The sequence below is a fragment of the Asterias rubens genome, chromosome 21 (assembly GCF_902459465.1).
Source record: "Asterias rubens chromosome 21, eAstRub1.3, whole genome shotgun sequence".
Classification (NCBI taxonomy): Eukaryota; Metazoa; Echinodermata; class Asteroidea; order Forcipulatida; family Asteriidae; genus Asterias; species Asterias rubens.
Window position 1 is genome coordinate 6,017,948 of NC_047082.1, and position 23,831 is coordinate 6,041,778.

The 23,831-nt window shown below is 37.8% G+C and overlaps 1 protein-coding gene across 2 annotated transcripts in view; it reads right to left on the minus strand.

The window, feature by feature from the left end:
• Nucleotides 1-4,762: 4,762 nt before the first annotated feature.
• Nucleotides 4,763-23,831, minus strand: part of LOC117304361 (C2 domain-containing protein 5-like) — a 54,154-nt gene continuing 35,085 nt past the window's right edge. For both annotated transcript variants that reach the window (XM_033788765.1, XM_033788764.1), the window contains exons 23-30: nucleotides 21,138-21,280; nucleotides 18,659-18,748; nucleotides 17,567-17,642; nucleotides 12,982-13,083; nucleotides 10,509-10,549; nucleotides 7,426-7,557; nucleotides 6,898-7,038; nucleotides 4,763-5,279 (exon numbers count right to left, since the gene is read on the minus strand). In XM_033788765.1, the coding sequence (XP_033644656.1) occupies nucleotides 5,103-5,279; nucleotides 6,898-7,038; nucleotides 7,426-7,557; nucleotides 10,509-10,549; nucleotides 12,982-13,083; nucleotides 17,567-17,642; nucleotides 18,659-18,748; nucleotides 21,138-21,280 (902 nt within the window). In that variant the 3' untranslated portion in view covers nucleotides 4,763-5,102. The remainder of the gene's footprint in view (nucleotides 5,280-6,897; nucleotides 7,039-7,425; nucleotides 7,558-10,508; nucleotides 10,550-12,981; nucleotides 13,084-17,566; nucleotides 17,643-18,658; nucleotides 18,749-21,137; nucleotides 21,281-23,831) is intronic.

Below are 23,831 nucleotides of genomic sequence, written 5' to 3' on the forward strand. Positions count from 1 at the left end.
ACTGAGTTAGACTATCAAACACAATGGTATGGGTGCATCTCTGACGCAAGGAAAGCATAAAATGCAAATTAGAGAGAAGGCCTATGGCGCGCCAAACAGACAAAACTAAATATTACTCGTTCAGCCCATGGTATAGACGGGCGCTTTTGTTATTGACTTACTTAGGCTTGGTGGTCGGGGTACCATACCAATGAAAAACAGCATGCTGCCATATAGTCGATGATGTTATCGTCAGCCGATGATGTTATCGTCAGCCAATCACCCGTGCAGGAAAATCATTCTGTCTAATAGTTGATTATTTTCGTACTGTGAGATTTGGATTAACGGTGGAAATCGCTGTATCCTTATGGGACTAGGTACGATCCGGTCTCGCTTTTAACATTTCCAGGTATAAACTTACTTTGTAACGAGCAACGGAGAGCTGTTGATAGTATAAAACATTGTGATTAACGGCTCCCTTTGAAGTAACGTAGTTTTTGAGAAGGAAGTAGTTTCCACGATTTTGATTTCGAGACCTAAGAATTAGATCTTGAGGTCCCGAATTCAAGAATCTGAAAGCACACAACTTCGTGTGACTAGGGTGTTTTTGTTCCATTATAATCTCGCAACTTAGACGACCAATTGAGTTCATATTTCCACAGTTCTTTGCCAAGTGAGAAGACTGGTCTATGACAATTACCGAAAGTCGTGTCCAGTGTCTTTAAACATAACCTAATTACTTCCAGTGAAACGTTTTTCAAAAAGCTTTTTACTATCAAAAAGCTGTTTACAATTTATTTTATGTGAATAATTTGTTTATTATTCATTAAGTTAAGCACATTTTTATTTATGCTTTTAGGAAAGTACATAAAGCCTATGTACATGAGTTGATTACATAATAACTTGACATTTTCAGATTATACTAAATAAACAGCTGTTCTCATTATAATGTACCTTGATGATGTGTACATGTATGCAACATGTATCTCCTACAGCGTTACTGAATACAAATTTAGTTTTGTCTGTTTGAATACCAAAATTATTGTGTGTGTAGCACCCCGGGTCACGTGTGTAGGGCGTTGGCAATCGATTTCACCATACTGAGATCGATCGTGCCATTACATTCCAAACTCATTGAAGCATAATATCAAACTGCTGAAGCGTATACATAGTATATAAGCTAAAGGAATCTATGAGTCTCCAGTTCAGGTCTTTTTCAGTCGCTGAGTATACTTTAAAACATTTTATCAGAGTTAAACTAGTTTGTTACGACAAATCCCTATTGCCCCTTCATTTTCCATTTTTCTTCCGTTTTTGATTTGTTTTGTTTTTACACAGGCTTGCCAAATGGTGTGTGCTACAACTGTAAGACAGCCGGTCACTGGGCCAGAGAATGCCCCTTCGCTTACGGCCCCCTTCACCAGTCCCCACGGGTCTAGCCAGGAGCTTTTTGGACGACTGGGAAATAAAGCCCAGCATTTTTCAAACAATTAATGATGCATGGGGACCATTTTACAGTAGATTGTTTTGCTTGCTTTTACAATTCCAAGTTGCCCCGTTTCTTCTCAAGGTTTTGGAACCCGGGGTCATCCGCGGTGGATGCTTTTGCACAGAACTGGGCAAATGAAAATTGTTTGTTAGTTCCTCCAGTAGTATTGATTCCAGCAGTCCTAAAACATTTACATTTATGCAACGGTAAAGGAGCTTTAGCTTTCCCCCGGTGGCCATCTTTACCTTTTTGACCATTACTTTGGTCTTGTTATAGAACTTGGATGAAAGGATTTATCACATTTGAAGGATCTAGTGCACTGCAATTGGGAAGAAATAAGAATTCTCTTTTGGGTTCCAATAAGTTAAAGAGCCATGTATGTGTAGCCTATATTGATTGCACCAACTAAAGCTATATATATTTTTCTCCCCCCCCATGTGTATCAGATCATTTACAGTCGGGCCTTTTGGTCAGATTTCCCTACCAGCATGGAGGAGTCCAAGATGCACATATTTTTCGAAGTTCTTTTTGCCAAGGCGAACGGCACCATAACTGGTTACTTTTACAAGTGTAGGGAAACAAAATATTCCACTCGTATTTCCCATTAAAGTACATGCTATAGCCGCATTCATCGTTCAGAAAAGTAAGTTCGCAAATTCTGAGAGTACAATAGTGTCAATTGCAGCTGCCATAAAATGGCTTCACTCAATAGTAAACATGACACCCAATCCGTTGGACTCACCAGTAATGCAACAACTAATTATAAGTGAAAGAAGAAAGTTACACAAACCACCCATGCAAAAAGAGCCCCTTCCATTCAGTCTAGTCAAAGCTATAGTCGATAAATTTGGGCAATCTGATTGCAGTCTGATCGATTTAAGGACGGCATGCTATGTCTCCCTTAAATTTATGCTTCTTTTTAGGCACGCTGAGATGGCGCAAATTAAAGCTAGCCACATTCGGGAACTCCCAGCAGAAAATTGCCTTAGCATCTTTATTCCTCACTCTAAAACGGACATTTTTAGGGACGGTAATACCACTTTCTTAACAGACTCTGGAGAAAAATATTCTCCCGTAGCAAATAGAGGGGTTCCCGAAGATCTCATAATGCAACATGGGAGGTTGAAATCCACCAATTCAAAAAACAGATATGTCAAAAGAGAAGTCACCCAACGCCTCAATGTGGTAAAAGTTCTTTCTGGGGATTTAAGTATTGCATTAAGGAAGATTGCATATGTGATCCAGATGTAGATGTAGTGACCTATAATAAGAATACGAAGGTCAAAATCTCATTATGAAATTAATAAGTTACAAGTTTAATTATTTATCTATTTATTATTCTTGCTCAAACATTACAAGTAACGGTATTTAATAGTAGAGTTACGTAGATGTTTAAGTTCAATTGCATTTTGCGTTAGGAGACGGTTGAAGAGAAATAAGAAAAGTTTGAGTTTATACTATTAACACCGGTCATTACTGAATATCACTCTGATTTGAGATTGTTTTGGATGGAAATTCCTCAAAGTAATGGAGGTTTAAGCGATGTTGCGAGTTATGTTTACTGATAAACTGCTTACTCAATATGTTAGTTTTCAGACCGATGTCGAAAGGGCTTTTTTCCTTTGTGGAAATCGGAAAGAAAAAGAGAAAATTGGTTTGAAAAGATTGTCGAGATTGTTGTATTGTGTTGAAAACAAAAAGTGCTTTTTGTTAAACAAAAGAAACATAGAAATCGTACAGAGTCGGCCGAATCCCGGCTTTATTCCCATGTTTTTCAATAAATTCGTAGAATATACTTGACTGCTTCTGTGTGCTTATTTTGGTTGTTCATAAGGGTAAAACTGTTTTTCATGCGTATAAGCGTAGCGAAGGAGCATGAAATTCCATGCACATTGGATGAAGGTACAGATAATGACCATTTGAGACCTGGACTCACACAAGTTGATTTGATGTGGCAGCAGACTTGCCACGTAAATCCATTTTCCTTGGAAACTGCATGTTACAAATAAACCCCACCTATCGGGGTAAAAGTATACCAAAGATCGGGCGTATGAGGTTACAATAAGAATTACTGCCACAAAGCGTCATACCTTCTGGGCTATAATTGGGTGCTTAGATTTATTCTGTTTGTAGAGCTGGTATTATCAGCAAACCTAATAGCTTTGGTACTACTATTGACAGTAAGGGCCCATTGGGCAGTAAATATTAATGTTACTGGAGCGTAACTGACGCTGACAACGTGGTTTGTGTTAACCATAAACTGGCCAACCTTTGACTGCAGGCCATGGTCTACAACAGTGATTTTAAGTTATCCTTCAATTTCTTGCCGAGACTTTTCTCTGTGAAATTGATTCAACTTATTTTTTTTAATGCAATGCATTTGTAGGTACTTTTCTCACTCAGAGTTTCTAGTCATCTTCCTTAAAAGGCGCTGGACACCTTTGGTAAGTGTCAATCTAAGTAATCACACAAGGGCGAGCTGCCGATCTCCAGATAGACCAAATGACTGACAGAAAAAACCCAATTATTTGATCAACTGATGGTCAAAGGGTGGAGACATTGACAAGTATGGAGTAATGACCATTTAAGGTTTTCATTGTTTTAGCTCATTCAACTGGAACCAGTGATAAACTCTTCGGGGTTCATCTTTTAATAGTATCTACATGTAAGCAGCAATATTTGATTTAAGTTTTAAATATGTACATCATTGCAGTAAAGACTATTTAAGGTTGTCATTGTTTTAGCTCATTCAACTGGAACAAGTGATAAACTCTTTAAGTTTCATCTTTTCATGTGAATTTACATGTACAAAGCAACATTTGTTTTAAGTTTCAAGTCAATTCATCTTGGCAATAAGAAGTTATCTCCATTTAAGGTTTTCATTGTTTCAACTCATTCAACTGGAACCAGTGATGTACTCTTTGAGTTTGTTCTTTTGCATATGCATCTAGATGTAAGAAGCAATGTTTGATTGAAGTTTCAAGTCAATACATCATTGCAAATAGCTTTTTCTATCAAACTCCGGTTCGAGCATCTGATTGGAGGATTAGCGCGTACTGGAAGATAAAGACAAGTATTCTCACTTGGTGAATCCCATCATATGCATAAAATAACCATACTGTGAAAATTTGGACTCAATGATAATAATGCAGGAACAAATACCCTTGGCCCACAAATTTGTGTGCTTTCATCTGCCCATATTATTTGAGTGAAAAATTGCCACTTTCTTAAAAAGTATGTTACTTCAGAGGTAGCTGTTTCTCAGAATGTTTTATACTATCAACAGCTCTCAATTGCTGGTTACCAAGTAAGTGTTTATGCTAACAATTATTTTGAGTAATTACCGAGTGTCCAGTGCCTTTAAAAGACTTGACTACATGCACAAATCTTTTACTAAAGGAGGTTTTATTTAGTGCATCAAATCCACTGTAAGTAAGCTCCCTTATTCTTGGTCAATGTCATATTCAATTTCAAATTATTTTCACGTTGTTTTGAACTCCAAAGCATCTAACAGCCTGAATAAAGAAATCTTGTTATTCTCTGTTTGTACAAATACTTTTCTAACATGTGAAGTTATGTATCTTGTTGAATTATCCATCACTCCCTGTTGTCCATCCACTCCCTGTGGGAGCCATCAATTCGTTGATTCGGCTGCTCGTGGAGAGACTTCTGTACTTGATGTTCGTCTGGTGCGGAATTGTTGACTACGAGACATAGATAATTGACTAGAGACAGGTGAATCCATAGTTGAACTTGAGTCCTCATACAAGACATGCACAGCATCACCACTGACGTTGATCAAACATTGACACTGTAGACAAAAGATTTTGGTATCAGTTGCTGATAATCAGATAAAACGTGAAACAATATAACAGCTTCTAAACAATATCGCAGCTTCTAAACAATATCACAGCTTGTAAACAATATCGCAGCTTCTAAACAATATCACAGCTTGTAAACAATATCACAGCTTGTAAACAATATCGCAGCTTCTAAACAATATCACAGCTTCTAAACAATATCGCAGCTTCTAAACAATATCACAGCTTGTAAACAATATCGCAGCTTCTAAACAATATCACAGCTTCTAAACAATATCGCAGCTTCTAAACAATATCACAGCTTCTAAACAATATCGCAGCTTCTAAACAATATCACAGCTTCTAAACAATATCGCAGCTTCTAAACAATATCGCAGCTTCTAAACAATATCGCAGCTTCTAAACAATATCACAGCTTGTAAACAATATCGCAGCTTCTAAACAATATCACAGCTTCTAAACAATATCGCAGCTTCTAGACAATATCGCAGCTTCTAAACAATATCACAGCTTGTAAACAATATCGCAGCTTCTAAACAATATCGCAGCTTCTAAACAATATAGCAGCTTCTAAACAATATCGCAGCTTCTAAACAATATCACAGCTTCTAAACAATACCACAGCTTCCAAACAATATTGCAGCTTCTAAACAATATCACAGCTTCTAAACAATGTCACAGCTTCTAAACAATATCGCAGATTCTAAACAATATCACAGCTTCTAAACAATATCACAGCTTCTAAACAATATCACAGCTTCTAAACAATATCACAGCTTCTAAACAATATCACAGCTTCTAAACAATATCACAGCTGCTAAACAAGGGCTGTTTAAAAAAAACTGTGGTGCTGACATTTCTTGCTTAGCATATACTGCCAGAGTTGTAGGACACGAGTCCAGGGTTTGTATTCAGCTCACAATTCTGTGACTTGGAATTTTTTTAAGTCACGTCGGCAAAAGACCTCAACTTGAGACTTGACTTTCATGACTCGGACTATCTTGATTCGGTCCGTTAACAGCGGCCAGCCACCAACACGGTCATTACCACGCAATGAAGACCTTGTCCTCGCACTGTTATTCCCTAAACAGAACGAGGGCTTTCATATCTCTCCTGAATGTTGTGTGTTTGATAGGGCATGGGTCATTAATTAAATATGGGAATAAAAGGGTAGCGACGAGTTCTTAAACGGCCGTTTAAAATTGGCAGGGTCCTTGCCGTGTGATAAAGGCCAGAGTAGAAGGCGAGGGCCTTAATCGCACAGCCACGACCCTTCAAGGTTTGAAACAGCAGTTTAAGCTGGTTGTTATCAACCATTTAAACACTCCCACGTGACCCGCTCCCCAGCGATAGGAATAGCAGAACTGTCTGAGGTGTTTATGAATAACCATTACATAACAGCTTTTTAACAGTCTAACTGTTAAAAAAGACAATAACTAAAATAGGAGCCATAAAATTATATAATGTTAATAGGAAAACGTCTGCATTCAAGTTTGTTTGGCGGCAATATTTTAAGGGTGACTTTGATGAGACAACTTGTTGGTGGCAAGCTTCCTAAGAAGTGAGGTGACCAACATAACGATTGAAACATAGCAGTACATTCTTTACCTGGTGGTTTCTGTCCTCCACTAAGCAGTCTACAAGATTATAAGCAACTAATGCATTGCCTCCAAGTGATGCTACATGTGAGCGGATAATAGCGTTGACCTCCGAGGTAAAATTATACATGAAGCCACTCACGCCACCTGACTGTGGACAAAAAAGAAGATTTACCGGGTGATAAAATATGTTTTTAGACAGAGTACATGTATCTTGCTTTCAAACATCTAGTTTTTAAGAAGTTGAGAATGTTTATGTTTTTTTGCTTAGTAACTAACGGCTTTATGTGACAAATTTGTGAATAAACAAATTTGTGAATAAACAATTTGGGCTGAAAGGGTTCAGCAGGTCTACACATTGTGGCTCACGACCTGATTTCACAAAGCAATAAAATTCATCGCAATACATATTGTCAGTATTACAATAATGATTTGTATTGCAACATCACATTTTACTTAGCAACTACAAATGATTTGCAGAAGGATCAATCTTCGCTCTTAGTGAAATTGATACCAGGTCTGTGTTAATGTGTCTTACCTCTCGTACTGACATTGATTCCCTGACAAAAAAGAGATTAATGTAGCCCAAGTATCTATCAATGATACCTCCTGGGATGGTAGACATAGGTGTTATCTCTACATTTGGCCTCCATGTTGACATCACTGGCTCCTAGTAACAAACAAACAAAAAAACAAGACAATAATGTATTATTTCGTTCATCAGTTTGTTAAATATTTACTATAATTATCATTCATAAAATACCTAGGACAGTTTATCCATTCTAATTGGTCGAGAGGGCCTCACGTGGGGGTGTTTAAACGGATGATATAACACCAGTAAAAAGTGTTTAAACATGAGCATGACACGCAAGCTTGCACCTGTGCTTATAAGACTGTGCTTATTCAAGTCTTAGATTGTGGTTATTCTTCTGCATCTCAGCCACGGAAAACATTGCACATATGTATATCTATGTATTCAAAGATCAATTTAAATAATAAAGCGTGCGCAATGGAAGCTGGCCAATCAGGAGACGGCAAAAACCTCACTGGCAGCGTCAATTACTAATAGGGTAAACTTGCTTGAAATTAATGCTTTACGTTCATTCGATATTAAATTTGTATAGTTTTTGGAACATAGACAGTTTTAAAAACACAGAGATATTAGTTAACAAGATCTCATTGTTCATGTTGTAGTAAAAAACACAGAACAAAAAGCGTGATTCCTACGCCGCAATAACAGTTCCACCCTACATTTTAAACGGAACCGCATGTGCTTTACACACACGCAAGTTGCAGTCTACAATGTATAGAGTAAACATGTCAACCAGCGCCTCTTTTCTTAAAACATAATACATGTAATGCGATATTTAGAGTACCCATACACTTTAAGTAATAAAAACTGGGCCAAGGCTTGAACAATTTGACAAAAATAGACACAGGAAGAAAAATGAAAAAAAAAAAATACAAGATTGACCGACAGCATTGTTACTTGTTCGCCTCAAATTGTGTGGGATTGTTACAACTTTTGTTAAAAAGTTTATTTACTAACTTGACTAAAGATTGTATTGTGCATGACTGTTGTATGTTTTTTTAAGTCAAGATTTGCGTTTTTATGTTGAAAAACACTTGCGTTTACACCCTAATGGAGAATCAGCAGTGGCGAGTGTGCCTAATTTGCAACCAGCAGCTTCTGTTGAGCCGAAAATATTATCAGCTACGCAAATCGTGAACAGTACTAAATCGTGCAGCATCATATTCATAGTAATTCAAAAGAATGCTCCTTCGCCAATCAGAACTGTTCATTCAACCTAACATCCTGAGAGGCATCATGGGTGTTTTAGACATGTTAGAAGGCCAGTCCATCCTGTCCGATGTGTCCTGTCAGCGTCTCTTGGAAATAGTAGTAAAATGTCCTTGACGTGTCTATCATCAGATCGGAGATGTCAATTTAAAACTATTTAATTTTCACCAAATAATGTCATCAAAGGATTAAAACCAACAATTTTCAAACTCCCCTTCCAATGGTTCCGGCTACAAAGGAATACTGTGAGTAGAAGTTCTCAATCAAGAAGGTGACAATTTGAAAAAACTCGGCTGTACACTTTTTCGCATTGGTACGGGACCTTCAACCCCAGTTCATACTTGCTGAGAATGCGATACGAATGTTGATGTTACAAATTTGCAACAAATAATTCGTAGGGGTTGAGTTGTGCTCAACGCTCTTCGGAATTCGTAGCAAAAACAGAGTTGTGACGTCAAATTCACGTCAAATTCCCTTCGCCTTCACATTCGCAGGAAGTATGCCCCAGGCTTTACACTCCGTTTCCCCTAGTCCAACAAACCTTATTAGCAAGAATAAGATTTAGATTGATTGTTGACGAATCTGAGTAGTCCTGATCTGGCACTCCCTTGGCCTCATTATCATCAGATAAATACTTTAGGAAGTCGAATAAATAAGTAATATTAATAACAAAAAGCTACACATTTGTATACCTATAAGTGCTTGTTGGAAAGCCATCTTAATAAAAATTACCTTATTGGATCATGATCTAGCATTTAACTGGTAGTCAACACAGTATATCATGAGTACATAGGAGCTGGAGTATGGAGCCAGTTGATACACTCATCCACTAACGACATGACACTGTCATGAGGGAGAGGTTGTCATGGTTGTTGACGAACATGACAAATATGTCAGCAGTGCCTTGCAAAAATCATTGAATGGCTTCAGTCACTCTTGATGGTAAATTGGCTCAGTACACCTAATGAGACTTTCAATAGTCGCTCAACTATCTCAGTATCCATCTTGTTTGTGTTCTGTTGTTAAATACCTGTGCTACTGCTAGCTGCATCATGGCTGCATTAAGCTTTGTGGAACATGTATTTACCATGTTTACCCAAGATCGTCCACACACACACACACAAAGTTTGACGATGTATTTTCTTCACATCCGGATATGGATATAGATAAAACTCAGAACCTATCCCGCAGAAGTTTTTGTTTGAATATTCATCTTGTCGAAGGTTTTAGCAATTTCGACCAATCAGATGTTCCGTCCAGTTCGCCATAGGGTGTGTACAAACCTATGACAATGTTCCCAAGTCTTTGATCATAGGCTTAATGGCGAAGAAAGATCACAAGAGGGCGCTGTTTGTAGCGGCTATCTAAAAAGCCACGATCAAAGACTTGGAACCAGGTCTATACAGCTGGAACACCTGTGCCACATCACGGGATACGCACGACGTGCACCTCAAGCTCCTTATAAGGAGTTTTCACCAGAGGGCCTTACCATATCATAGCTAGAGGGGTGTTATGTTGAAAGAAATCACTGAACAATATTATAATTTTTGCACTTTTTTACTTTTGGCATGTCTGGACCAAAAAGTCTTGGTGTTCTTTGACTGAAAAGATATTTATCAAAGGGAATCAAAGTGTGCTGAATCGGTTTTAAACTAGTGGTTTAAACCTGCCGAGGCCTGGTTCTTGATAATTTACCTCTACTTTGTCTCGGTAAAATTATCAAGAACCAGGCCTTGGCGGGTTTAAACCACAAGGTTTATATTCACCAAACATTGATTCCCTTAATATTGTCATGGATGCAGGCAAACATTTTAACTTACCGGAAACAGAATTCTCTTCTCCAGCTTAGGAAATTTGGTACCTGCAATGAAATAATGTGCACAATAAATAACAATCATTATTTTCAACATCAATGTACAACTCGCTACAAAGGGTCCAGGAAAGGACTATGAATAACAAAAGGAAACATGGTGTTAACTAGATACTCTGAAGGTGAAATGTACATCCAAATTTGACACCTGCTTACCAAAGAATAGGGGAAAACAATATAAAAATGCATATTTGTGGAATACATTCACAAAGAAAACTAAGGTGAAAGTTCCCTCAATTATTGTGTTTTAGCCACCAATGATGGGATAAATATAGCTTACTGGAAAGATGCATGTTGACATGGTTGATAAGGAATAAGACTGTGAAAGTTAACTGCTACATGGACATTTATAAGGTTTTATATTGTATATCAAGTTGAAAGCGACACCAAATTAGCGGTTTGTAATAAGGGAATCAATGTGTGGTGAAGAGGTTTTCAACTAACTAGTGGTTTAATCCCAACGAGGCCTGGTTCTTGATAATTTTACCGAGACGAAGTCGAGGTAAATTATCAAGAACCAGGCCTCCCAGCAGGTTTAAACCACTAGTTGAAAACCGATTCAACACACTTTGATTCCCATTCATAAATACCTTTTTCAGTCAAACACATCAACACTTTTTGGTCAAAAAGTAAAATAAAATGATAAATGCAAAAATTATAATTGTTCGATGATTTCTTTCAACACAACACCCCACCAGCTATGAAATGGTAAAGCCCTCCGCTGCCCTCGGGTAAACAACTCCTTATAGGGGAATGCTGTGCACGCCGCGCGCATCGCGTAATGTTGCACAACCGTTTCAGCTGTTGCTCTCGACCAATAGAAATGAAGACACTGTCATATGAGAACAGGTTCAAGCTCGCGTGTCACGCCCATGTTTCAACACTTTTTATTGGTGTTATATTATCCGTTCAAACAACCCCTCGTGATGCCCTCTCGACCAATCAGAATGGACAAACTGTCTTAGGTATTTATGAATTATACATATAGCTTAGGAATGTCATGATTATGGACATTTAGCATGTACACAGAGCAATATGCAGGACTCCAAACCACACCCTTGTAGCTCATCCTTCAAAATTTAACCTTTGATCTGACTAGTTGGTCTATAAAAAGCGTTTGAAACCGTTTGTTACGAAATGTATTTGGTTAAAAAGATGTTTTAAAAGTAGAATAAAATGATCAACACAAGTATCACTCAAAATTGCACGGTTTTCCTTTTACGCCACGAACTAACATGGTCGACCATTTATGGGAGTCAAATCAAAAATTTGACTCCCATAATGGCCGACTGTGTTTTTAGTCGACGAGGTAAAAAGAAAACCACGCAATATTGAGTGATACTTGTGTGTATCATTATATTCTACTTTTACAACATCTTTCCACCCGGTAAATATTTTATAACAAACGGTCACAAAAAGTTTTTCAAAGACCAACTCGATCGATCCAAGGCAACGTGTTCCTTTAAAGGCCTTCGGCAAAAACACCCTATTTAGCTCACCTTTATCTTTAGAAACAGGTGTAGTGGGTGAAATAGATGCACCATCAGTTGTCTGTAGTTCCTCCATAGCAAACATCATCTTACCTTTATCTTTAGAAACGGGTGTAGTGGGTGAAATAGATGCACCATCAGTTGCCTGTAGTTCCTCCATAGCAAACATCATCTTACCTTTATCTTTAGAAACAGGTGTAGTGGGTGAAATAGATGCACCATCAGTTGCCTGTAGTTCCTCCATAGCAAACATCATCTTACCTTTATCTTTAGAAACAGGTGTAGTGGGTGAAATAGATGCACCATCAGTTGTCTGTAGTTCCTCCATAGCAAACATCATCTTACCTTTATCTTTAGAAACAGGTGTAGTGGGTGAAATAGATGCACCATCAGTTGTCTGTAGTTCCTCCATAGCAAACATCATCTCACCTTTATCTTTAGAAACAGGTGTAGTGGGTGAAATAGATGCACCATCAGTTGTCTGTAGTTCCTCCATAGCAAACATCATCTTACCTTTATCTTTAGAAACGGGTGTAGTGGGTGAAATAGATGCACCATCAGTTGTCTGTAGTTCCTCCATAGCAAACATCATCTCACCTTTATCTTTAGAAACAGGTGTAGTGGGTGAAATAGATGCACCATCAGTTGTCTGTAGTTCCTCCATAGCAAACATCATCTTACCTTTATCTTTAGAAACGGGTGTAGTGGGTGAAATAGATGCACCATCAGTTGTCTGTAGTTCCTCCATAGCAAACATCATCTTACCTTTATCTTTAGAAACAGGTGTAGTGGGTGAAATAGATGCACCATCAGTTGCCTGTAGTTCCTCCATAGCAAACATCATCTCACCTTTATCTTTAGAAACGGGTGTAGTGGGTGAAATAGATGCACCATCAGTTGTCTGTAGTTCCTCCATAGCAAACATCATCTTACCTTTATCTTTAGAAACAGGTGTAGTGGGTGAAATAGATGCACCATCAGTTGTCTGTAGTTCCTCCATAGCAAACATCATCTCTGCATCTGTTGATTTAACTCCTGATGACCAAACACAACACATTGAGCACTACATTTACAGTTTCATAACCTTTTTGAGCTTATGTTGATAATCATTTGGGAGGCTTGACATCCTAACTTCCAGCTGATAAGCTGGATTACAAATAGTATGTTCAAGTGTGTTTGAGCAGCAGGCATGCAAGGGCATTGGCAGCCAGCCACATGAACCCATACAATTCACAGATGCCTCCAATATTAGTTGTGTTATTATTTAAGGGTTGTTCTAAAACCCCTTCGACCCCGACCCCTTGACGTCCGCCCCGTGTTCGAAGAAAGTCCCAATTACGAATTCATAAAATGTTGCTTTACGGCTGAGTAAATAATTAAGTCCCCGATTTAGAACTCACAGTATGTACTGTGATCCCCGACGCAAGTTTCAAGTCTGAGATTGCGGTTATTTATCTGCATCAGCCACTGTGTCAATTTCGGTGTACAGAAACAAAAAATGCACTCAAGTCGAGGAGTCGAGGAGGTTGTGGGTCGTGGGGGTCGAGGAGGTCGAGTTTTTTTTTAGAACAACCCTTAGACACTGGACACCTTTGGTAATTGTCAAAGACCAGTCTTCTCACTTGGTATACCTCAACATATGCATAAAATAACAAACCTGTGAAAAATTTCGCTCAATTGACCGCACATTTTTTATGGTTTGTAAACCATGATTTGTGAGTGCACGTTTTTATGGTTTATAAACCATGATTTGTGAGTGCACACTTTTATGGTTTGTAAACCATGATTTCTGAGTGCACATTTTTTATGGTTTGTAAACCATGATTTCTGAGTGCACATTTTCATGGTTTATAAACCATGATTTGTGAGTGCACATTTTTTATGGTTTGTAAACCATGATTTGTGAGTGCACACTTTTATGGTTTGTAAACCATGATTTGTGAGTGCATACTTTTTATGGTTTGTAAACCATGATTTCTGAGTGCACATTTTTTATGGTTTGTAAACCATGATTTCTGAGTGCACATTTTTTATGGTTTGTAAACCATGATTTCTGAGTGCACATCTTTTTATGGTTTACAAACAACGTTTTTGAGATGTGTAAATTTTCATGGTTTATAAAACCATGTTTTTTAAGAAGTCTTGATTTTCATGGTTTATAAACCATGTTTTTTAAGAAGTCTCGATTTTCATGGTTTATAAACCATGGTCACAAACCATGATTTTATGGTTCATTTGTTATGGTTTATAAACCATGATTTGTAAACCACGATTTTTATTCTTCAATTTTCATGGTTTATAAACCACGTTTTTTAGATGTCTCAATTTTCATGGTTTATAAACCATGATTTGTAAACCATGAATTTGATGCTTCAGTTTTTATGGTTTATTAACCATGTTTTTAAGATGCGTAAATTTTCTTGGTTTATGAACCACGATTTGTAAATGTTTTTTGTATGTTCATGGTTTGTAAACCATAAACTTATACACAACAAATACTTTACTGGTATGTAAACCATAACAGGATTTGGCAACAGTTTCTATGGTTTACATCTAATTGCTGTAAAGCATGGTAAAAACATGCCTTAAAAGTGTCAAACAATTAATGGGCAAACGGCGCCCCATAGGGGATATCTGTCCTAATCCCGGCCCCATCTCTAGTGAGCGGATTCCTACATCAGCTCATCAAACTTATGATAGAAACAAACTCCTGAATATACAAAATGGCAGCACAAAGTTTGCAATCCCCCTTTCCACCTGGAACATACTCAATGATTTAAAGATCAACTGTAAACCCGTCACACTCAGAGGATCTCGTGACGGAATTCGTAAGTTGAAGAACAGTTAACCAATGCTTAAACTTAAATGACTTATTTTTTTGATCATCCCTAAACAAGGTCAAGTAGTGTTAAATGATTTTTTTCAGTCACATAGATTTACAAATACAGATATGTTTTGCATAATTAATATATCTAATTGTTTTTGTTTAATTTGTTGATAAGACACCTTTAATCTTAAAATTCGGCTTGGTATCCCTGATTTTCGGATTCAGCACCCCAAAATTAGGTGAGTTGGATGGGTAACCAACTGTTACTCAAACATGCCGCTCACTCCCTTACTAGAGCCCTTTGTGGAAATCTGGTCTCGACTATTGCCAATTCAAACAAAAAAGATGTATTTAAAACTGTTAATGCTTTACTTAACAAAAACAATAAAATCCTTCATCAATGTAATTCATCACAGGTTCTTGCAAATGACTTGGCAATGTTTTTCAAAAACAAGGTAGACAATATTGGCACTGCATTTAATGGCCATGGGATAACCTTATCATGACTGCCAGTGATTCTACTGTGCCATGGGATAACCTTATCATGACTGCCAGTGATTCTACTGTGCCATGGGATAACCTTATCACGACTGCCAGTGATTCTACTGTGCCATGGGATAACCTTATCATGACTGCCAGTGATTCTACTGTGCCATTGGATAACCTTATCACGACTGCCAGTGATTCTACTGTGCCATGGGATAACCTTATCATGACTGCCAGTGATTCTACTGTGCCATGGGATAACCTTATCATGACTGCCAGTGATTCTACTGTGCATATTGAACAAAGGGCTGCACTATTTTGAACTAACTTTAAACTATATTTGGAGGAAGCTGTGTTTAAATTAGTCAAAGCTTTTGCTAGTAAATCTTGTGCCCTTGACACTATTCCTACTTGGCTTTTGAAAGATCATTTAATAACTGTTTTACCCATACTCACTTCAATCATCAATGCTTCTCTTTCATCAGGCTCTTTCCAAAACACACTTGGTCAAGCCATAATCTCACCAATACTAAAGAAGCCTTCATTAGATCAAAATGCATTAAGTAGTTATCGGCCAGTTTCCAATATAAGTTTCATTGCAAAACTTATTGAGAAAGCTGCTGCTAAACAGCTGAAGCAACACATGTCAATCAATAACCTTGAGGAGCTCTATCAGTCCACATATAAAACACACAATAGTACCGATACTGCTCTTTTGAAGGTTCGGGATGATGTTCTAAAGGCAATGGATAGGTCTTATGTTGTATTTCTAGTGCTATTAGACTTGTCTGCTGCCTTTGACACCATCGATCATAATGCTTTGAATGAGGGATGATTTAGGCGATTCCGATACTGCACTACTAAGGTTCAAATCATATCTCTCGGGTAGACAAAGTCAGGTATCTATTCATAACCTATACTCTGATCCAGTTGATTTGGACATGTTGGAGTATGGGCTACTCCCAGGGGTCAATATTGGGTCCCTTGATGTTTGAAATTTATACCCTCCCACTTGGCAATATCATACTTCATCATAACATAGACTTTCACTTATATGCTAATGATACACAGCTAATTGTTCCTTTGATCCTAGAATACCTGGTGCTTGGCAAGTTGCCATTGAGAAAATGCAGCTGTGTATTACTGTTGTCAAAACTGGATGACTTCTAACAAGCTTAAGCTCAATGAAAATAAAACTGAGTTAATTGTGCTTGGTACTCCCTAAAATCCTGCCGAAGATATCTTTGCGTATGGGTGATAGTAATACATTGATTGACCCTACTGATTCTGTCCGCAATTTGGGTATAAAATTTGATTTTCACATGACAATGAGCGAGCAAGGTTCTAGCCTCTGCCAGTCAATAAATGTTCAATTACGTAACTTAAGGAGAATCAAACGGTACCTGGATAAGGATACTCTCCATCATGTTGTCAGAGCTTTAGTCCTCTCTCATATTGACTATGGCAATCTCCTTTTATTTGGTGCAACGTCATATGAATTGGACAGAGTTCAAAGATTACAAAATAGTGCAGCTCGTTTAATATGTTCCACACCCTTGAGAGAACATATTACCCCATCACTTTAGGGGACTTCATTGGCTACCAAATAGAGAACGAATCCATTTTAAGATTGCTCTTCTCGTTTTTAAATGCTTCAACAAAACTACACCTCATTATATTACCACTTTACTGTCACATTACACTCCTCCACGATTTCTTCGGTCCACACTTGACATCACTCGCTTGAATGTTCCCTGAGCAAACAAAGTTCTAGATTGGAAGGCTTTCAGTGTGGCTGAGCCAATGATTTGGAACAATCTCCCAACTGCCATTAGGGAATCTAATACTCTGTCTGCTTTTCGTAAAGTCCTAATGGCTCACCTATTTCCAAATTAATTTCTTTCTAGTGCGCTATCATCTTGATGGAATAGCGCATTATAAATTTTAATTGTAATGTTATGTTATGTTCAGAGGGGGCAGTTTCTCACAATGTTTTATACTATCAACAGCTCCCCATTATTCATTACCAAGTAAGGTTTAAGCTAATATATATTTTGAGTAATAACCAATAGAGTTCACTGCCTTTAAGAGAGCTCACTAGACTGAAAGAATGTTTATCACTGTTGTTTAATTTGTACCAATAGTTAACCTGAAATGTAACCATCACATGGTGACAATCACAGTGAATAAAAGTATCAAAATTACCTTTACTTTGGGCCGCCTTTTCTGGACTGGTAACATTACTCTCTCCAAGTGTTACAGCAGATGCAGTTAACCAAAGCTGCAATCAATAAGTATAACAAGAAGAATTTCAAACTGTGCAAAGAAATGAACTAAGAATTGTATGTAAATGTCTTCAACTATCTTCTCATGTAGAGCACCATAATTACACACAATTTTATTTCTCTCAAAGCCTCCTCTCTTACAAAAACTCGACCATCAACAGGTTTTTTTTTTAAGACAAAAAAGTCTTACTTGCAACATATAAACAAAATTTGTTAATGTTATTAAATTACTACCACATACACTGTTTATGTAGTTGTAGGAATACACTAACAGTAAAACCAAAGTAAACAACAACAATTATAACCCTTTACAAATATTTTGCCTTTTCATTGGTTTAGAGCGTGTCACATGATATGTCTTAGTTTTACTAGACGGCGGCCATGTAATAGTGCATCGTTACGACTATCACACATCGTGCAATACCCAGAGGCTTTCTACTCACCTCTAACCCAATCAGTTGTGCATCTGTGTATCTGAAACGTGCGTACGAACGTTACATGTCTGAAGATGATACATAGTCTGTTTGGGGTATTGTAAAACAAATACTGACTGCTTTAACTCGTGCTACGGTTAAAACTACGACTCCCTCTGTGATCCCCGGACCGTTCCATCTCCCCTCGGCTGCGCCTCGGGAAAAAAGAACGCCCCGGGATCACCTCGGGAGTCGTAATTTTAACCAAAGCACTCGAAGCAGACAATATTTGTATACTAGCCATGTCTTCCTCATTTAAGTAATGTACTGCCAAAATCAAAATATCCCATTTTGTTTTCTCTGAATGAATTTTGACAGATGATGTTTCAAAATACAAAACATTAATTACTGTACAATGTACTTACACGTATATGGCCTATAAACTGATAAATGCTGTAGATTATGGTACTTGAACATGTTGGATGTTACATACAAAACAAAACAATGCGAGTTTGGTCACTTTCACTCACTAAATGTTCAAGGAAATATTCTCGCCATTGCACACATCTTTAGAATGAGACTTTCTAAGGAAGACTTACCTGTATAACATCATCATCTGGTACATTGATATCATAGCAGACACTACACAAACAACATGGAGCCATGGATCGGAGCTTAAAACACATTCCCTGGGGAAAGAAGATGCAAGACAAATCATGCATTAACTAAACAAATATTGGCACATATTAATTTTGGTTTTTACCCATACACCGATGTGTGTTAGCACTGTATACTCAGTACTTTCCCGAGTCCCGAGTACTGAGTATACAGTGCTAACACACATCGGTGTATGGGTAAAAACCAAAATTAATATTCTTTATCCCCGATGCAAATTTAACATCTATTAAATATTGGCACATTTTCTTATATCATTTTGATAGTTCAAGAAAATAAACAGGAATTGCAATCCATTGATACAGAACTTTTGGAGACAAGTCAGACATGTACTGTCTATTTCCTGAGCCTGTTTACTGGTTTGTAAATTTCAGAGCTTACAATAATAGAAAATGTTTTGTACACTAACAATTTTGAGAAATTTACAGCCATGGATTTTAACATAAGCTCTGATGGCAACTTATCATGTTGTCTATAGCTTCCCTAATGATGGCTGTCATAATGACATTTTGTCATTAACAGAAATCATCTGCCTGCATACAGGTTCTGCAAACTAGACCTACATGTAGTGCTGTTGGATTTTTATTTTGTTTTTCGTGTTTTTGATGTGAAGGGGGTCATGCAAGTTCTCCCCAACAAGTCTTTGAGGCCACTCTTTGAATTGAGGGGGTACGAGAAGAAAACTATTTAAGATGAAAATAACAATTTCTTTTAAAACAGTCTAGATTGTAGGATGCAGGGAAACGTGCACAAGACAAAGAGTTCCAAAGAATCTCAGCAAAGTAAGAGTAAGTGTATGGTATGGGTGTGAACAAGCAGAAAGACTGATTTCATGCCTAATCATCCTGATAGAAGAAACCGGGTCAAACACACTGGCAACACATTTACTATGAAAATGGTCAGTTGAAAAAAACAGAAGCTGGCTACAGACCTACATGAGAGAGAATGTCTCTATGGACCTGATCAAGGGTTTAGCTGAACCCTGGCCTGTAAACTGTTTTCCACATGACATTGTACTTAGGAGAGCACATACAGTACATGTATGCATTCTGTGTACAACTTAAACAACCAACTCTGAAAACGGCAGAAAGTTGCCCTAAGGAAGCACTCACTCAAAAACATAACTTTTTGTCTTTCCAGTGCCATATCTCAACTTTTACCAAACGTATGAATGTTGTTTGTGTGCCAAAAAAAAAGAGAATAGTAATTCATCTTCAAACATGTCAACACTGTTTTAAAATTATATTAAACTGTTGTTTTAAAGTCCTGTACTATTGGGTGTAAAGATGAACAGTTTTGTCAATTTTACTGTGTAGCCGGCATGTTTTGCTCAAAGCAGACCATACAATGCGGTCCCTAACTAAACAGTCGTAACTCATTAACCCCTCAGCCGTTTGTTTTCGTTTGAGCTTTAAAATAGGGTTGGTCCCTCTTAAGAAGGTGATGCAAGTTCTAGTAGATTGGCAATAATTTGCTGTCGTAATAGGGCACTGTTAGACCAAGCAGTTCCCATTGAATGCACATCCACAGCATTCGGCTTACTATGACAGAGAATGCTTTCCTTTTTTAAATTGATTTTAAAAGGCAGTGGACACTATTGGTAATTACTCAAAATAATTATTAGCATAAAACCTTACTTAGTAACAAGTAATGGGGGGAGGTTGGTAGCACAAAACATTGTGAGAAACGGCTCCCTCTGAAGTGCCATAGTTTTCAAGAAAGAAGTAATTTTCCACGAATTTGATTTCGAGACCTCAGATTTAGAAATTGAGGTCTTGAAATTAAGCATCTAAAAGCACACAACTTTGTGTGACCATGGTGCACCAAGGGTGTTTTTCTTTCATTATTATCTCGCAACTTTGATGACCGATTGAGCTAAAATTTTCACAGGTTTGTTATTTTATGCATATGTTGAGATACAGTAAGTGAGAAAACTCGTCTTTAACAATTACCAATAGTAACCACTATCTTTAAGCTTGCAAATTTATACTATTGGAAATTCCAATTTTCATGGATTTATGTGATAATATTTTTGTTTTGATACCACAAAAACTGAAGTATAGTTATGATTTTGAGGAAAATGTCTTGAAAATGAAAAGTTACGTGAACAAAGACAATTTTGGAACACGAAACCTGCTGTGTGTTTATTGGGGCATACCATTCTTAAGAACAAACACAAGATCCTGGTTGGACTGAGAGAAAACCTTGGTCATTTCAACTAGTACTGCACAACAACTGGGTTAAAAAGCTAGTTTCGGGCATGACTTCAAAGTCTACATGTAAGTCTGATAGAATCAAACAAAGTGGCCATATTTGAAATTAAGTGAGCAGTTGGTTGATTGACTCATTCATTTAATTGTATCATTACTACCTACTGGATGAATGACAGTGCTATCCCAATACCTGAATAAGTTCATCGAATATTGGTGCAAAGTGTTTGGTTGAAGACTCAGCGAGGGTCTGTGTTCTCATCATGGTGAACATCTGGAGATGCTTCACAGGCCGTAGATTCCCTGGTGCTATCTCTGTAGTACAACTAAATAATCCTACAATCAAACAGGTACAATGTATGATGCTATCATAATGCCACTGTCAAGTCAACTCACAGTGGACATTAAATCAAACATAGTTTTGCTCTGAGAAAAAAGAGGAACTCACAGACTTTGCATTCAAATACGATATTTTTATAATTAGCAGTGACAAAGATTAACGTGCAATGAGATTACTAAGGGAATCAATGTGTGGTGAAGAGGTTTTCAACTAGTGGTTTAAACCCGCCGAGGCCTGGTTCTTGATAATTTTACCGTAACGAAGTCGAGGTAAATTATAAAGAACCAGGCCTCGGCGGGTCTAAACCACTAGTTGAAAACAGATTCAACACACTTTGATTCCCATTCATAAATACCTTTACGGTAAAAAAATGTCAACACTTTTTGGTCAAAAAGTAAAATAAATGCAAAAATTATAATTGTTCAATGATTTATTTCAACACAACACCCCTCCAGCTATGAAATGGTAAGGCCCTCGGGTAAACAACTCCTTATAAGGAGATTGCTGTGCACGTTGCGCGTATCGCGCGATGTGGCACAACTGTTCAAGCCGTTGTTCTCGACCCATAGGAATGAAGAAACTGTCCCGCTCACAACCGGTTATAAACACTGGTCATTATCAAAGGTTCAAACACCCCGCGTGACGCACTCTCCACCAATAGGAATAGCGAAACTGTCTTTGGTATTTATGAATGAAGTATAAGGCATCATCTACAGTATGACCGACTCTTAAAGTCCTAAAGTAATGTATACAATACTGACTGCAGTAAGCGGCCAAACTAAGGTAAACTTTCTGGGGTAGGCAACGTTTTGTAGGCAACACTTCATGCCAATTTGAATTAAAACAGAGGTTTTCGTTTTTGCACTATTAATAATAAATTATTGCACACAAGTTTTTAAAATGCCTCATTTCAACCCAGAATGTTTTAATCTCTAAGGTCCACCAATGGACACACTACATCTGTTGTGCAATCTCGAGATTGAGCAGCGCAATTAACAGATTGCTAGCTTTACGAACTCGCATGTGTGTACATGTGCTTAATGTGCACGCTGCAGGATACGCTACGTCCGTCCGCCCGTCCGTCGTTGCAATATCTGTTGTGGATCCTCGTTGTGGGACTACAATAATAAAAGGGAGGGAGAAACACCGGCCAACAACTTTTCTTTAATTCCCTTATTGAAAGACCCATTTCAAGCTTATTTCCCGTCTACTCTGATGTTTAATAAAAGTGAATCCCCTGTCCTTGTGATTACGCAAACAATAAGGTAGCGCATTTTGTTTCATTACCACCGCTATACAATAAAAGTGAGGGAAAAACTTTAGCTGTCCCCATTTTTATTTCTTTTATATTTTATAAAGGAATTTGCATGTTTAAAAAATGTTCCTATATACATTGTAAACAGAAACAACAATCATAGACAATACTCTCGTTTGTGTTGTGGTAGCCCTGAAAAGGACTGTTTGGTTTTGGTTTTGTCTATTTTCTATTTAAACAAAACAAAAGGCAAAGGATTCCTTGGATATAAATCTTCGCACTGTTTCTTTATCACTCACTGCTTCTGCAGACGAATCCTATGTTAAAACGATGGTCCACGCACTGTCTGAAGTTAGTTTTTATTGCAACACGAACTCACTTACCTACAAATAAAGTAGGATTTAACTTTGTAAATTTTTAAAATTGTTATTGGATTTTTTCAGTATCACAATAATAAACGTATTTTCAGTTGTAACTTCATCAATAATTATCCAACACAAACAACTATGTGGTCCCGCAAAGGGGGTGCTGCCAGCTTACAAAAATAATGCTATCCTATAATAGATCATTTCAATTACGATCAATAGTGTAAACTTCAAAACATTTCAACTTTAATTACAACGCAACTCCCACATTGCGGCAACTATACAAGACTGACTGGAGTGACTGATGTGCCGCCCGCCTGTCACTGCACATCGCCACAAAGAGGACGCAAACAAGCACAGCCCCTATGTGTTCACGCATGCGGTGATTGGCCGTTTGATGATTGGCCATTGTTGATTGGCCGGTGATAGTTCCATTCATGAAATCTTGGCTAGACTTCGGACGGATCGAGTAGAGCAGCTGCCCATTGTACAACGGGGAGCTTGAACGTTTGACCCACGCTTTGAGGCTCGGGGTCCAGTCTAATCAAACGTGAACAACTTTTGTCGACAGAGGGCGATGCGATGCAGGGCAAAGTACAACTATTTCTCGGTGTGCGTTGTCGGCCGATCTTTGATTCACGGAGAGTTTGTTGCCAAAGAAGTTTTCAAACATATCGTCAACACAACCGATCATCAAATCGCAAATTCTTGAAAAGGGTTGTTGATGGAAAAAAAACCAACTCAGGACTGATAGTGTGAGATAAAAAATCACCCATAACGCGGCAGGTTTGCGTACTTTACTTCCGTGTTTGAGGTTAGTTTTTTCATGGTTTTTATTTTATTTTGATCGCGGTTTATACGACGCGCGGCATATACGCCGACACCTAAATATTGTTTTGTATATTTTGAGGAAGTGCGGTTTATACG